Here is a 16,931-nt window from a genome sequence, read left to right on the forward strand (position 1 = left end):
ACCCGTATTTCCAAACTGTAAAGAGCTTGTTAATTAGTACACATCTTTACATGTCTTTTAACTCAATGTTAACAAAGTATTACATGAACAGTTACTTAACCTAATTAATGTTCTGATCAGAAATATTGGTTTGATGGAGATGTATTCCAGTACCTTGCAATGAACATTAGAATTTGTAAATGAAAAACATGCATAAGCAATATTTTCCTTTGTTGTATTTGTTTATCTTTCTCATTTCTATGTATAGACTGACGGTATATGACATGTAATATTAATTGTGTTATAGAATAAGCAACTAGAGTAATTACTGTACGTTTATACAGGGTGAGCTTTAATAAAACCAACAAATTGCAGGGATGAATTCCTGCCTGGAAATGGAAGAAAAAAGGTCCTATGAACATGTGTCTGGAAATGTATTGTTGCCACAGTAGATGGCACTGATGAATGAAAGATTCTCTGACGACATGCCATGTATTCCTTGTATTTTGCAGGCTGTGTGACTGACACAGAATACTGTAAGCAACAGAATAGTTTGTCGGTAAAGAGGACTGATGACAGAAATCCTGTAGAGGGAAATATGCTGCTGATGATGCTTGCACTCATTGCTGGTGATAGGGATAGTAGTGTTTGTCATGCAAGATACACATAATCATACTTTGGCTTACCCCATGTTGGTGGGCCACTTGCCTAGAGTTTGTTCTAGGGTTGATCTCAATATCCTGTCAAACCTGGTGCTTCAAATCTTGTGTACACACAGTTCGCTGCCTCCCTTCACATTCACCTGTCTGAAAGGACCCATGATCACAAACACGAAAAAAGGGATTGAAATGTTGTGTGATTGGTTGGTGTCTGTGAGGGTACTTGTTTGGGTATAGCTGTACTTCCTCTTGACCATTTGCACCTGCTTGACCATACACAAACACCATCTCAGCTTGTTCCCAACATGAATACTACACCACTCTGCTGCTTGAAGTATGCTGAGTCAATCACACAGTCTGCAACACACGAGGATCACACGATATGTGATCAGAGGAACTTCCATTCATCAGCACCATCTATCGTGATGACAAATTTCCAGACACATGTTCATTTGACCTTTTCTCCTTGCTTTCCAGCCAGGAATCCATCCTTGCAGTCTGTCAGTTTTATTAATGTTCACCCTGTGTAAAGTACATTGTAAAACTTAAGTGTCCTGGTAAAAAAAAATTAATAAAATTATATATGCAGGATGTATGTCCTCTCTAACTCTGGCACCTGCAAGAAGCATGGTAATGCTTATGTCACAAAGAAATGGTTCAGACAAGGTTTGTTTGTTTTCAATAAGCCCTATCGACTTATGTTACCAAAAGTCATTTGAATGGTATATTCTAAAGTATACAATGGTCTCAAAGATTTTTAGAATAAGATTTTTTAGAATAAAATTTTTTAAGAAGAATAGAATAAGATTATAGTAATTTAATGCACCAGAATAGCATATCTGATGAGGCAAATTCATTGATATAACTATCTTGAAGGTCTGCCAATGCAATTGTGTTTGATATGGATTTTTTTAGCCATTTGAATGATGTGTTAATACGTATTTATGTCACTGTTCATGGAAAATAGAGGCAAGTGATAACATTGTGTTTATGCCCTTCACACTGCAGAGTGGAGTAAATTTCCAAGTGGTGAAATATTCAAACAGCTATAGAAACAGCACAAAAATTCCCACATTCAGTGTAATTTTATTCTGTGATTTCTTGTCATATTTGCCAAAAGGTTATTTTACTTAATCTTTATTGTCAAGAAGCTCTGCTATTTTGATGGGAAAAAGCTGCCATCCCATAGTTTTTGTGGATTTCAGAGTTTTCAAGTACAGGTTTAATTCATATGAAGAAGTAAAATTGTTATGTATGAGGCGGAACTATGGGCCTCATTGAAAAAGCGTGACCCAGCTGAATCATGCAATTTGACTCTTAGTCTGATCACGAGGTGTGGCCATTGCATGCGTTGATCACATAGGCTAATGTGAGGATCAATGAACTATACGTGACAGGATGTATCTGGAACATCTTAGGTGATTAGAAAGTTAGTAGGCAGGAATACAATTAAATGCTTAGCTTTAATTCAGTATCAGTGGTGAACGTCGATCTTGACTTTGTACAATAATATTTACAAGTGCAGTTATAGACCGAACTGTGAATACTTCTTTACAATTCTGATTGCTTCACACATATAGATCAATTGTCATTGCATAAACTATGTGGTGCCTGGCTAAGTCGTAGCTACTGACATAGCTGAAGGCTATGCTAACTAGCATCTCTCCAATTGAGATCTCTGAAGCTGTAACCAGTGAACCATTCCTATTGAAGTCGGCTGTAGAACTGGGCAGTGCGCTAGCTTGTCTCGTAAGACCACCTGAGTGGTGGCACTCGGTTTGCTAGCATTGACAGTGGCGACTCGCAGGTCCAATGTGTACTGATGGACCGTGGCTGATTTGAAGCCTACAAGCTAGCCAGTGTGGTGCCTTGCAGTGACACCACAAAAATACTGAGAAAACAACCATTTTTGTAGTTCAAATAACAGCAGATTTAACTTGCGCAACATATATGTGATTTTACTTGAGTCATGCCTCCATGTACCAATAATATGTTGTAAGAATAATAATAGCAATAACAATAACCTGTTTTGAAGTGGACATCAATGATAGAAGGATAAAAAAAACACTGTAATTCAATTATTAATTGAGAATGGCTGTATGTCGTAAATACTGCTCGTGTAAATATGGATTCCATAACACTGTAATTCAATTATTAATTGAGAATGGCTGTATGTCGTAAATACTGCTCGTGTAAATATGGATTCCATGAGATACCAAAAGTATTGGGGAAGCATCCTCATCCATGATCACTGAATTACCACGCACATTATCATTGCCAAAGAAAGAGGGCTGCCTGTGTGCAGGAACCACTCTTTCATAAGTCTTGGTGAACCATGTGGCATAAGACTATGATCTGGAAACACGGCGGCACCCAGGGCTCATAAAAGTATTTGATGTGGCTATCAGGTTTGGCATCTGGTAAGGAAGACCAAAACACAGAACTCTCAAAAACCTTGTCCTGAGGTGCCTCAGTAATGAGATTACAACCAGTTGCAGGGGCATAACTGGTCCATTTCCCTCTTCGAGAACAAACTGGACAGTACTGTACGATTAGTGAGCTTCAAATGAATGGCTTCTATGTCACATTTTTTAAAAAAAGTTAATGACATTCTGAATCACTGGTGTCCTGACTTTCCACTTCTAGATTCTACTGAATGTTCTCAAGCAGACTTCTTATAAAGAAGAAATGATTGTTAACTCATCTAAGTATCTTCATTAACGAATCAGCTTTTCAATTTCTTTCATAAGGAATTTTGTCACTCTTTGTATATCTAGTCTCTATGTTTCTCCCATTTTGATTCCTACAATACTTTGTGTCTTCCAAATATATGTGTTGAAATCCCTTCCCAAAATTATTATAGCTTCCCAACTTATCATTATTTTTACTTCCAGAGTCCAAATTCTTCCCCTAAAACACTTTACAAATTTTATCTTTATCATTAGTTTCAGTTATAAATCTAGCCATAAAACCTTGTAAAATATCAGTTTGTAATCGTGACAAATCTGGAATGGATGAGATGTAACCACACCTTGATATTCATTCAGAGGGCTCTCTTAAAAGAGAGAAGTACACATATTCACAGTATTACAGTTCCCTGTTGAACCATTTCTAATTATATTTTAGTTTAGCTCTTGTGAATGTGCAAAGAAGAGCAGCAACATTGGTCCAGGAAAATTTTGAGTACTGAAGTAGTTTTACTGGTGTCATTAGTAGCCTAATGTGGGACTAACAGTGATTAGAATGAAGATTCATAGATTCGTGAATTTCAGTATTACTTTTAACTGCATTGATTGACATAAAATAAAGTTCAATGTAATGGTACAGAGAAGTTTCCAGAAGTTTGATCATTCATATAATACAAATGTGCTTCACTCCTTCATAGTTATACATAGGAGCCTTAAGTCCTTATTTTAGACACTTACAGTAATGCAGAAGAAGGCTGAAAATGTCTGAGTTAATGGTGAACAGAATTAATGAGATTAGTGGCATATACTCATCATCTAATCTGATTGTTCATGTGTGTAACAACTGTTGTATGAGGAATAAGTGCAACATCAGTTCATTTGGTCATGGCGAGTTCATTGTTGTCCCACATATGGGACATGCCATCTCAAGGCCAAGCAGGCACTAGACTTTTCATGTTTCAAAATGTTAAGGTTGACAACAAGTGAGCAGGCATTCTATCTAGATCTACATCTTCAGTGCAGGGTACAAAATGTATCTCATCTAATTCATACCTATGCTCATGGCATACCTCATGACACAGAGATTAGCATGAGTGCAGGAATGCAGAATGTTTACCTGGACTGATGGATCATGTATACATTGGTACACCCTATTGCCAAAGAACAAGCCATTAAAAATTCTTGGTGTGGTGAATCCCTTGTATCAAGGAAATATAACACCCCATTTTCCCCATATCATGTTTGAAGGACATTACAAGTAAGAGGGTATTTTCCCCTCATATCACTTGATACAAATGATATGTAGCACATCTAGGACAGCACCTAGTTAGAAGCATGCATATTGGGCCCAAATTCAACACTTCATCGTGAAATGTGGGTGGCAGTTTAGTGTTCATGGATGGGAATGCCTCTCCAGTTCCTTTGGCACCTCAAGGAATCTATTCCATGTTAAGTTGCCAGTGTCATCAAGAAAAAATGGTTTGTAATCAGATACATGCCTTTCCTCAGTCAATTGTGAAGTAATAATAATATTTGTAGTAATAATAGTGTAAGAAGTGTTCAAATTAAAAGGTATGAAATGTCATAACAACCAAACCTGTTGAAATCTGCATACTCCACTGTGGGATAATGTAGTGAGATATCTAGAGACATGAATGTAGTGTCCGGAGTGGTAGTGAAAATGCACAGGCATATGACATAGGAGAGAAGCAGGCAAGTGTGTCTTCTGTCTATTTGATGTAGCAGTGCATGTGAGAATCTCATGGTGTTCACATTGGAAAATTCGATGATTGAGGAGCAGAAAGGTGTTATCAAATTTCCAACTAGTCAGTGAGAAAGTGGAATGGCCATTTTTGTGGAGGCCAGGAGTGTTTGAGTGATGACTAAGACAAGGACAGGCAAAGATGGTAATCATGGCCAACCTTATTTTGACAAGGTGAACAACCTCGTGAGAAGCGATTGGCGGGTCATAATGTAAATGTTGGCAGTGATGGTAGGGCCAGTGTTGGAACTGTATGGACAGTTGTACATGACAGGTTGGGTTACTGAAGGTACACATCCAATAGGTTCTGAAGAAGCTCAGTGAACCACAAAAGGAAATGTGCATGAGGTTAACATTGCAACACCTTTTCTGGTATGATGAAACCCCCCTTTTCTGGAATGGATTATCACCAGTGACAAGAGCGGGTGACTTCACTTCGAGCCAGAGACAAAGTGGGACAGTATGCAATTGAAGCAAACGTCATCACCCCACCACAAAAAATTGAAAGCTGTGCTCTCAGTAGACAAGGTGATACTCACCATCATTTTCAACATCCAAGGTCTTCTATTAGTTGAATTCCTTAAGCATGGAAAAACCATTAATAGTGATGTGTATTATGAGACACTCCATAGCCTACACAAGTCGATCAATAGTAAATGGCCTGGGCTGCTCAAGAAGGGAACAGTTCTACTCCATGATAAAGCACATCCATGTGTGTCCAATGTCACACAGTATATAATGGCCAAGTTCAAGTGTGGGGCGCTTTAGCATCTGCCCTACTGCCTGGAAATGCTACACTGTGACTTCCATGTGTTTCTTCCACTACAAAAACATCTCAGAGGGAAGCACTTCAATTCGAACCACGAACTGAAAGAAACAATGGGGGACTGGCTCTAGTCATAGCCACAGGAATTCTGGGAACAGGGACTCCTTCATCTTATGAGTCTGTGTTATAGTTATGCTCAGGCCTCCGGTGAATACTTTTGAACAGTGCCTTCAATTAGTAGTATTGTTTCATACAGTTTGAATCGAACACCCCTCATATTAACTTGTCTTTCAGGTGGACCTCAACAGTAGATAGGTTTAAAAGAAACTGAGATTCAGTTGTTAATTGAAAATGGCTGTACTTGGCAAGTAAATATTCTTGTACTGAGCTTTACACTTCTTCTTTTGTATTTTTTGTTTACTTCTAATGTATTTAATTTTTTGGGTCAGGTGACTGTTTAGTAGCCATTTTATGAGAACCATCCCATCTCATTCTGCATCAGTAAGCAAATTAGGGACTGGACAAGAAGAAACAACATGCTGCATCAGCAAAACATGTAATAACTTAAGATTTAGTTATTGAATGTTCGACAGATATGTCATGTAAGTTTACTTCAGTAGTATCAACAGAAGCCAGAAATTTTATTTCTTATATTACTTCTCTGGAGTTATCTGCAGACAACAGTGCGTTGTAGCTGTTGTATCAATTGCTGTGTTAGAGAAACTGCAACAAAAATTAAGGTGAACCATGAACAGTAATCTTTACTGAGCAATAGAATGTGATTGAAATTTAGCATTTCCTGTCATATTAAATACGGTTGCTGAAGACAGGCACTAATCTTAGAATCCTTGACCTGATCAGATAGTAATCTTGCCATCAACCATGAAATAAGGTGCTTAATATACTATGTAGCTTAAGTAGTTAATAGCTTATCTTTGTCACATGATCCCAGTATGAATACTGAACGTTTCTTGTGCTGTCAGAATAAGTCACAAGACACAGTTATTTCCCTATTTTGCCAGTCACTAAGTGTTTTGTCAAGAGTTTGGATGTGAATAACTTGTAATGAGATTTTAGTGTCAAACAACTCTGCAGGTCTCAAGCACACCAGCAACTCGCCTTGATGTTATAAACTTACAAGAACAGCTGGATATGTTATTACAACAGCGGCAGGCTCGTGAATCAGGAATATGTCCTGTTCGGCGAGAACTGTATTCACAGTGTTTTGGTATGTATACGAAATCAGACCTGTTTCCACAAATGTCTTAGAAATACAGGCATTGTTAAGCTTCATTGAAATTTAAATTATGTATTAACTGAAACACTACCATTGTCCAGATGAACTGATTCGACAAGTAACTATCAATTGTGCAGAACGTGGTCTGCTTCTGTTACGAGTGCGAGATGACATAAACATGACCATTGCTGCATACCAAACTCTCTATGAAAGTAGCATTGCCTTTGGCATGAGAAAAGCCTTGATGGTGAGTTTATATGTTCACAGGAGTGAAAGCTATACATAATAATGGAAATAATTTATTATAGAGAAACCAGTGCATATTTTCATGTCAGTAATTACCTACAGTAGGAGATATGTCTTTGCAGTTTAGCGTCAAGATTAAGTAAAAAGAAAACTATATCTCACTACAAAAGAGTGGTTGTTATATTCAGAAAACTCTATATAGAATATAACTAAACTAATATCTACACATAAAAAATATGGATGAGAGTCTTTATATAATACTGCATTCTTTGCACCAATAAGTTAATGTAATCTTACGTTTAGCCATCTGCACATTGAATAAATTAAACTTGTGTATAGAAGATACAGAAACTGAGAGTGGAATAAATTTACTATGCATGTCTGAACATCATATAATCACAGATATGGAAAAGGTAGATATAGATGGATATAAGCATTCAGCACATGTAAGTAGAGACACTATGGAGAGAGGAAGAGTTGCCATATATGTTAAAATTATCATAGTGTTAAAAAATTATAAACTAAAAAAAAGTGTAAAGCAATGTACAGAACCATGTGTGTGAGCTTAAACTAAATAATGATACTTCTATAATTGTAGCTGTGTATAGGTCCCCATTGGGAAATTTTCAGCTACTCTTGAAAAATTGGATTCTTCATTGTGCTGTCAGTCAGACAGAAGGAAGCAAATTATTGTCTGTGGGGATTTCAATGGAGGTTTTCTGAAGGAGTTTGATAGAAAGCTTGACCTTGAAGTATTACTTGGTTCTTTCTATTTGATTGGGTTGTTAGGAGGAAGAGACCAAACAGTGAGGTCATCGGTCTCATTGGATTAGGGAAGGATGGAGAAGGAAGTCGGCCATGTAATTTCAAAGGAACCATCCCGGCATTTGCCTTGAGCGATTTAGGGAAATCACAGCAAACCTAAATCAGGATGGCCGGTCGTGCGATTGAACCGTCATCCTCCTGAATGCGAGTCCAAGGTGCTAACCACTGCGCCACCTCGCTCATTTTCAATTTGACGTCAGTAATTGATTATCCTACTCAGGTAGTACAGGAAAGCAGCACACCGATAGGTAATGTTTTTATAGACCTTGATAAATTAAATCAAATTAAAACTTGTCTTGTTAAAAATGGTCTGTCATATCATATGACATAGCTCCATACAGTAATGAAAACAGCCCTCGATTTAACAATTGAAAATTTTAGGGAAAGCTTGAAACAGTTATACTGGGGTGAGGTGTACGAAAAACCTGATGCTAATTTAAAATTTAACCTATTTTCATGATACCTTTGTGAGTGTATTTGAAAAAGTGTCTCCCTAAGAAAACAGTGAGACATAATTACAACAAACCATCTAAAATTCCATGGCTTGCTAAAGGGATAAAAATATCTTGTAAACAGAAAAGGGAAATGTATCTTATAGCTAGGAAGAGTAATAATCCAGGAACAAGCAAACATTATAAAACTACTGCACCGTATTAAGAAAAGTTATTGAAAACTACAGGAATAGGTACACTATGTCTGAGATTAGCACATCTGACCATAAAATGAAAAAAAAAATTAGAATATTGTCAACAGGCAACCAGGGCAACTGAGAGCACAATAAACTCTATTTCTATCAAGCGGATGGATATGTGTGTATGTGCGAGTGTACACCTGTCCTTTTTTCCCCCTAAGGGAAGTCTTTCCGCTCCCGGGATTGGAATGACTCCTTACCCTCTCCCTTAAAACCCACATCCTTTCGTCTTTCCCTCTCCTTCCCTCTTTCCTGAAGAAGCAACCGTTGGTTGCGAAAGCTAGAAATTCTGTGTGTGTGTTTGTGTGTTTTATTTATTGTGCCTATCTACTGGCGCTTTCCGCTTGGTAAGCCTTGGAATCTTTGTTTTTAATATATTTTTCCCATGTGGAAGTTTCTTTCTATAGAAAATAGGGTTCATTCATTCGAAAATGCAAGGCTGTATATGGAAGAGGCAATAACTATGACCGAGCGAGGTGGTGCAGAAGTTAGCACACTGGACTCACATTTGGGGGGACGACAGTTCAATCCCGTGTCTGGCCATCCTGATTTAGGTTTTCCATGATTTCCCTAAATTGCTGCAGGCAAATGCCAGGATGGTTCCTTTGACAGGGCACGTTCTACTTCCTTCCCTAATCCAATGAGACTGATGACCTTGCTGTTTGATCTCTTCCCCAAAATCAACTCAACTCAAATTAATAACTATGCAATTTGATAAAACTGAAACTCAACCCCTCTCTCCTGCAGAAATTAGGAAAATAATAAGTTCCCTCAAAAGTAAAAGCTCACATGGAATTGATGGTATTTCCAATAGAGTACTAAAAGCTTGTCCCCAACATATAAGTAGGATTCTCAGCCACAATGTAGAATTCCCTCCCTAGGCCCGACAAGACACCTCCTGAGACGCGGCAAGGCAGGAGTAGGCAAAATGCAACAGGGAATAACAATATTAATGTGCTAATAGTAAACTGCAGGAGCGTCTATAGAAAGGTCCCAGAACTGCTCTCATTAATAAACAGTCACAACGCCCATATAGTACTAGGGACAGAAAGTTGGCTGAAACCACATGTAAACAGTAATGAAATCCTAAACTCAGGTTGGAATGTATACCGCAGAGACAGGCTGGACAGTGAAGGGGGAGGCGTGTTTATAGCGATAAGAAGTGCAATAGTTTCGAAGGAAATTGACAGAGATTCGAATTGTGAAGTGATTTGGGTGAAGGTTACGGTTAAAGCAGGCTCAGACATGGTAATTGGATGTCTCTATAGGCCCCCGGTCTCAGCAGTTGTTGTGGCTCGGCACCTGAACAATAACTTGGAAAATATTTCGAGTAGATTTTCCCACCATGTTATAGTTCTGGGTGGAGATTTTAATTTGCCGGATATAGACTGGGAGACTCAAACGTTCATAACGGGTGGCAGGGACAAAGAATCCAGTGAAATATTTTTAAGTGCTTTATCTGAAAACTACCTTGAGCAGTTAAACAGAGAACCGACTCGTGGCGATAACATATTAGACTTTCTGGTGACAAACAGACCCGAACTATTTGAATCAGTTAATGCAGAACAGGGAATCAGCGATCATAAAGCGGTTACTGCATCGATGATTTCAGCCTTAAATGGAAATATTAACAAAGGTAGGAAGATTTTTCTGTTTAGCAAAAGTGACAAAAAGCAGATTACAGAGTACCTGATGGCTCAACACAAAAGTTTTGTCTCAAGTACAGATAGTGTTGAGGATCAGTGGACAAAGTTCAAAACCATCGTACAATATGCGTTGGATGAGTATGTGCCAAGCAAGATCGTAAGAGATGGAAAAGAGCCACCGTGGTACAACAACCGAGTTAGAAAACTGCTGCGGAAGCAAAGGGAACTTCACAGCAAACATAAACATAGCCAAAGCCTTGCAGACAAACAAAAATTATGCAAAGCGAAATGTAGTGTGAGGAGGGCTATGCGAGAGGCTTTCAATGAATTCGAAAGTGAAGTTCTATGTACTGACTTGGCAGAAAATCCTAAGAAATTTTGGTCCTATGTCAAAGCGGTAGGTGGATCAAAACAAAATGTCCAGACACTCTGTGACCAAAATGGTACTGTAACAGAGGATGACAGACTGAAGGCCGAAATACTAAATGTCTTCTTCCAAAGCTGTTTCACAGAGGAAGACTGCACTGTGCTTCCTTCTCTAGATTGTTGCACAGCTGACAAAATGGTAGATATCGAAATAGATGACATAAGGATAGAGAAACAATTAAAATCGCTCAAAAGAGGAAAGGCCGCTGGTCCTGATGGGATACCAGTTCGATTTTACACAGAGTACGCGAAGGAACTTGCCCCCCTTCTTGCAGCGTTGTACCATAGGTCTCTAGAAGAGCAAAGCATTCCAACGGATTGGAAAAGGGCACAGGTCATCCCCATTTTCAAGAAGGGACGTCGAACAGATATGCAGAACTATAGACCTATATCTCTAACGTCGATCAGTTGTAGAATTTTGGAACACGTATTATGTTCGAGTATAATGTCTTTTCTGGAGACTAGAAATCTACTCTGTAGGAATCAGCATGGGTTTCGAAAAAGACGGTCGTGTGAAACCCAGCTCGCGCTATTCGTCCACGAGACTCAGAGGGCCTTAGACATGGGTTCACAGGTAGATGCCGTGTTTCTTGACTTCCGCAAGGCGTTTGACACAGTTCACCACAGTCGTTTAATGAACAAAGTAAGAGCATACGGACTACCAGATCAATTGTGTGTTGGACTGAGGAGTTCCTAGATAACAGAACGCAGCATGTCATTCTCAATGGAGAGAAGTCTTCCAAAGTAAGAGTGATTTCAGGTGTGCCGCAGGGGAGTGTCATAGGACCGTTGCTATTCACAATATACATAAATGACCTGGTGGATGACATCGGAAGTTCACTGAGGCTTTTTGCAGGTGATGCTGTGGTGTATCGAGAGGATGCAACAATGGAAAATTGTACTGAAATGCAGGAGGATCTGCAGCGAGTTGACGCATGGTGCACGGAATGGCAATTGAATCTCGATGTAGACAAGTGTAATGTGATGCGAATACATAGAAACATAGGTCCCTTATCATTTAGCTACAAAATAGCAGGTCAGCAACTGGAAGCAGTTAATTCCATAAATTATCTGGGAGTACGCATTAGGAGTGATTTAAAATGGAATGATCATATAAAGTTGATCGTCGGTAAAGCAGATGCCAGACTGAGATTCATTGGAAGAATCCTAAGGAAATGCAATCCGACAACAAAGGAAGTAGGTTACAGTGTGCTTGTTCGCCCACTGCTCAGCAGTGTGGGATCCGCACCAGATAGGGTTGATAGAAGAGATAGAGAAGATCCAACGGAGAGCAGCGCGCTTCGTTACAGGATCATTTAGTAATCGCGAAAGCGTTACGGAGATGATAGATAAACTCCAGTGGAGGACTCTGCAGGAGAGACGCTCAGTAGCTCGGTACAGGCTTTTGTTAAAGTTCCGAGAACATACCTTCACCGAAGAGTCAAGCAGTGTATTGCTCCCTCCTACGTATATCTCGTGAAGAGACCATGAGGATAAAATCAGAGAGATTAGAGCCCACACAGAAGCATACCGACAATCCTTCTTTCCACATACAATACGAGACTGGAATAGACGGGAGAACTGATAGAGGTACTCAGGGTACCCTCCGCCACACACCGTCAGGTGGCTTGCGGAGTATGGATGTAGATGTAGATGTAGTAGCTTACTGAAACAGTGCATTTTTCCAGATAGATTGAAATGTGCTATTGTTAAACCATTGCTTAAAAATGGGATAGGTCTGATGCTAGTAACTACCCCCCAATCTCACTTCTAACAGCTTTATGCAAAATTTTTGAAAAAGTGGTTTATTCAAAAGTAGCTTCATGTATTTGTAAAAATGAAGTACTAATGAAATGTCTAGTTGGTTTTCAGAAGAGACTTTTGAGCAGAAAATGGTATATATGCTTTCACTGATCAAATATTAAATGCTCTGGATAAGCAAACATCACCCGTTGGGATATTTTGTAATCTCTCAAAGGCTTTTGAATGTGTGACTTACAAAATTCTTCTAGATAAGGTTAAGTATTGTGGTATGAGTGGGATAATGCACAAAGGGCTTAATTCTTATTGAACTGGAAGAATGCAGATAGTCTGCAAAAATCAGCAGAGTTCTGTAATTGCAGAAGTATCAAGAATGGTTTTCCATAGGGTTCAGTCTTTGGTCCTTTATTGTTCTTAATTTTTATTACCTACTTGCCACTCTTTATTCATAAAGATACAAAGCTAGTTCTTTTTGCCAATGATACAAGTATGGTAATCACATCCAACAAACAAGAATCAGCTGAGGAAATTGTAAATTACACCATTCAGAAAATTATTGGGTGGTTCTGTGCAATGGACTCTCACTAAATTTTGAGAAAAACACAGTATATACAATTATGTACAGTGAATGGCATAACACCATTGATAAATATAGACTTTGAACAGAAGTCTTTTGCTAAGGCAGAATATTCAAAATTTATGTGTGTGTGCATTGATGAGAAACAATATGGGAAGAAAAACATTGACAATATGCTGAAACGTTTGAGTTTAGCTACTTATACTGCTAGTGTTATTAGAAATTTTAACAATAAAAAAAGTAAATTAGCTTACTATTCTTGTTTTTGTTCTCTACCTTTGTATCCTATTTTGGGATAATTCAATGTTAAGGAAAGAAGTGTTCATTGCACAAAAACATGTAATCAGTATGATAGCTGGATCCCAGCAAAGATCAGCTTGCACACATTTATTTAAAGAGCTAAGGATGTTCATGGTAGCTCCACAAAATATATATATATATATTCAGTTATGAAATTTGTTATTAATAACCCATCCCAATTCAAAAATAATAGCAAAATGCATAGCTACACCACTAGAAGGAAGGATGATCTTCACTATTCTGGGTTAAATCTGACTTTGACACAGAAAGGGATGAATTATGCTGCCATAAATATCTTTGGTCATGTGCTAATATTGTGTGAGGAATACCTATGTCACACAGATATGTTCCACATCATTACAAAATGTCCAATTCATGCTCTGTGGCTCAAGTATTAATGTAATGTAATGTAGTCTAACACATACAGTTGTTATAATCCTCCTGATTTTTTACTACAAATTTGGCAGCAGCATTTATTTATTTATTGTATCCATAGACAAAATACATTTTATAGATCTTGGATAATCATATTTCAAGCACTGATAAGTACACAGTTTTTACTAAGCATTTAGTAAGTTATGATCTTTTTATAATGAAATTCTAGACTTATTTTGTAGTAGACTGCAGTTTTTGTTTATATCATTTGTGCTATTTGTAACTGTAAATGTAAGCGACAGCTATTTTAGATTCGGTAATTGCAGTGCACTTTGTTTTACTGTAAGACTGTTTGACTGTGAAACTCATAAAATCATTTATATAATAGTAACAGTTTTCTCTCAAATAAATTTTTACAGATTTTTTTGAAAATATTTTGTGTTTCTTGTCATGGTTGTGTTATTTCTTGTTCTTTTGAGTATCGAGAGCATGCTTGAGTTTTGTCCAACACAGAACTTTTATGAGGGTATGCAGAGTAGTGTTAGGATCTTTAAATGCTGGCCACTTGATTCTACAGAGTCCACCAGAAAAATGTGTACACACTTTAAGGAACGAAAAGTATTATTTATGTGCTTATTTTATATTTAATAATTGATTACATATATTGTAGAACCTTCAGTTTAGCACATGGTTACTTTAAATGTTCAAAATGTTTGCTGTTGAGTGGCTATACATATAACAGAATGATGAGTGTCGCCGCAACTACATCAGTAAGTGTTACAGTGGTGATCACTGCACTTGTCGCTGTAATCTCCTGGCGAAGTTCCTCCAGCATGTATGGCTTACATTGATAGACATTATCTTTCACAGTTCCCCACAAGTAAAAGTCCATCGGTGTTACATCTGGTGACCATGGAGGGAACTCAATGGGCCCTCTTCATCCAATCCATTGCCCCCAGAAACTGTCATCCAGTAAAGCTCATACGGCTAGGTGCTATTGTGGTGGTGCCCCATCCTATTGGTAGAAGACCTCTTATCAGCTACATAAAGTGCATGTATACCTGGCAAAATTGATGTGCATAACATTTCCAGGTACACTTCTCCAGTGACAGTAGCATCAAAGAAAATGGGTCCTACTAAGCCCCTAGATGATAATCCACACCACATATGAACCCCTGGTAGATTGACTACTTTATCCACATAAACATGTGGATTTTCTGCCCAATACACACTGTTATGTCAATTCATGGTTCCATTAAGTTTAAATTGTGCCTTGTTACTCCACACTACCTTTTTCACAAATTGTTTGTCATCAGTTACCATTTGCTGATACCATTCACAAAATTGCATTCGGCAATCAGGATCATCATCATTAATTGTGTGCAGTAATTGTGGAATGTAAACTTTTCACTTTGCAGCTTTCAGAATTCTTTGTGCACTTGTACTGCTAACTCTCGCTTCATGTGCACATTGCTTAGCAGACTTCTGTGGAGAATTAACACACATTTCCGATGAGAGTCAACGAAGCAGGACTTGTAGCTGTACGCTGTCTTCCTGATCTTCCTTTGTGACTATAACAAATTGTTACATGCAATTCACACTTGTCAATGACTCGTCTAATTGTTAGGCGGGTTGGCGGTTCTGTTTCAAACTCTGGCCTCCTCTGACGTTTTCATTCCTTGAATGTCAAGCGTCCTCCAGAAATCTTGTTTTCGCAATACTAACTCAGTACTAACATCTGTTGAGCCAAAGACCACACTACAACACACTCGTAACACAAATCGAACGACAATATCGATATCTCGATATATAACGTTGGCTATCATCCTTATCACTCTTTTTTCTAACTTGAAAATTCTATTAATGTTTGTTTTGAGGAACCTCCCTATCAAACTATGTCATAACTTAATGCTGAATGGGTTAGTGAGCAGTTTATCATCTTCATAATATTTGTGTTTTTTTTGATAACTGAGTCTGAGCAGTACATATAGGTATGAGCTGATTTTCCCTCCTATATAACCAATGTGTTTATCTCAGTTTACATTATCATTGATTGTTGTTCCAAGGAATTTTGTGTATCTGGAGTTTTCTGTTATGCACTGATCAGTGCAAATATTGATGTCTTCACTACAAAGTTTTTTTAGTTTGAAATTTACACAGAGTATTTTAGTGATATTGTTACACAAATTTAATTCACTAAAGCTTTGAATAGCATTATTTATTTCTAAGTTAGCTTTTATTCCTAAATTTTCTATGTCTTTATCCATGAACAGTATAGTTGCAACATATGCATAAATAAATATTTTACCACAATTAATAATGTTTTGAAGTGATCTCTATGCATAAAAGGCAATATTCTGACTGAGTTATGACTCATCATTGCCCAGCCTAATCCACTTAGGATAGAAACTTGCAATTAGCAGAAGGTATGGATCGTATACTGTACGTGTCATTTAAGAAAGGTTTTTTTTTTTTGACATTCCAACCATATGGAGGTGAAGTAGGTGTTGAAGGATTTTTTTGAGAAGTGTGGCTTTCAAGGCTATTTTGGAGGTAGACCTATGAAAATGGATATTTGGTTTCTTAGTCAGAAATAAAGAAATATATGTGTTTCAGAATTTTTGGAAATTTAACGCTATTGGAGTGAAATAAAATGTTGAAAATATTGCATTGTTAAGAATTATTAATATATTTTTCAAGCTACACCCTTGAACATTAGTATTTGAGTTATCAGTTACAAATAAAAAAACATGTGTTTCAGTATTTTTGGAAATTTAACCTCTAAGGGAGTAAAATAGGGGATGAGATTTTTTATGAAAATTTTTTATTATGAAAGTATTTTTTAAGCTAAATCTATGACAATTTAAATTTGGCTCCTTAGTTATAAATAAAAAAAATCCTTTCACTGCTTTTGTAAATTCAGTGCCTATGGGGATGAAACAGGGGATAAAAGTTTTTATGAAAATATTTCATTATGCAAGCATTTTTGAAGCT

At 37.6% G+C, this 16,931-nt stretch overlaps 1 protein-coding gene across 2 annotated transcripts in view; it reads left to right on the forward strand.

Annotated features, from left to right (window-relative positions):
• The window catches only part of LOC126365722 (33 kDa inner dynein arm light chain, axonemal), an 86,390-nt gene that overhangs the window by 57,109 nt on the left and 12,350 nt on the right, over positions 1-16,931 (forward strand). For both annotated transcript variants that reach the window (XM_050008177.1, XM_050008169.1), the window contains exons 3-4: positions 6,949-7,081; positions 7,192-7,337. In XM_050008177.1, coding sequence (XP_049864134.1) covers positions 6,949-7,081; positions 7,192-7,337 — 279 coding nt within the window. The remainder of the gene's footprint in view (positions 1-6,948; positions 7,082-7,191; positions 7,338-16,931) is intronic.

The sequence above is a fragment of the Schistocerca gregaria genome, chromosome 1 (genome assembly GCF_023897955.1).
Source record: "Schistocerca gregaria isolate iqSchGreg1 chromosome 1, iqSchGreg1.2, whole genome shotgun sequence".
NCBI lineage: Eukaryota > Metazoa > Arthropoda > Insecta > Orthoptera > Acrididae > Schistocerca > Schistocerca gregaria.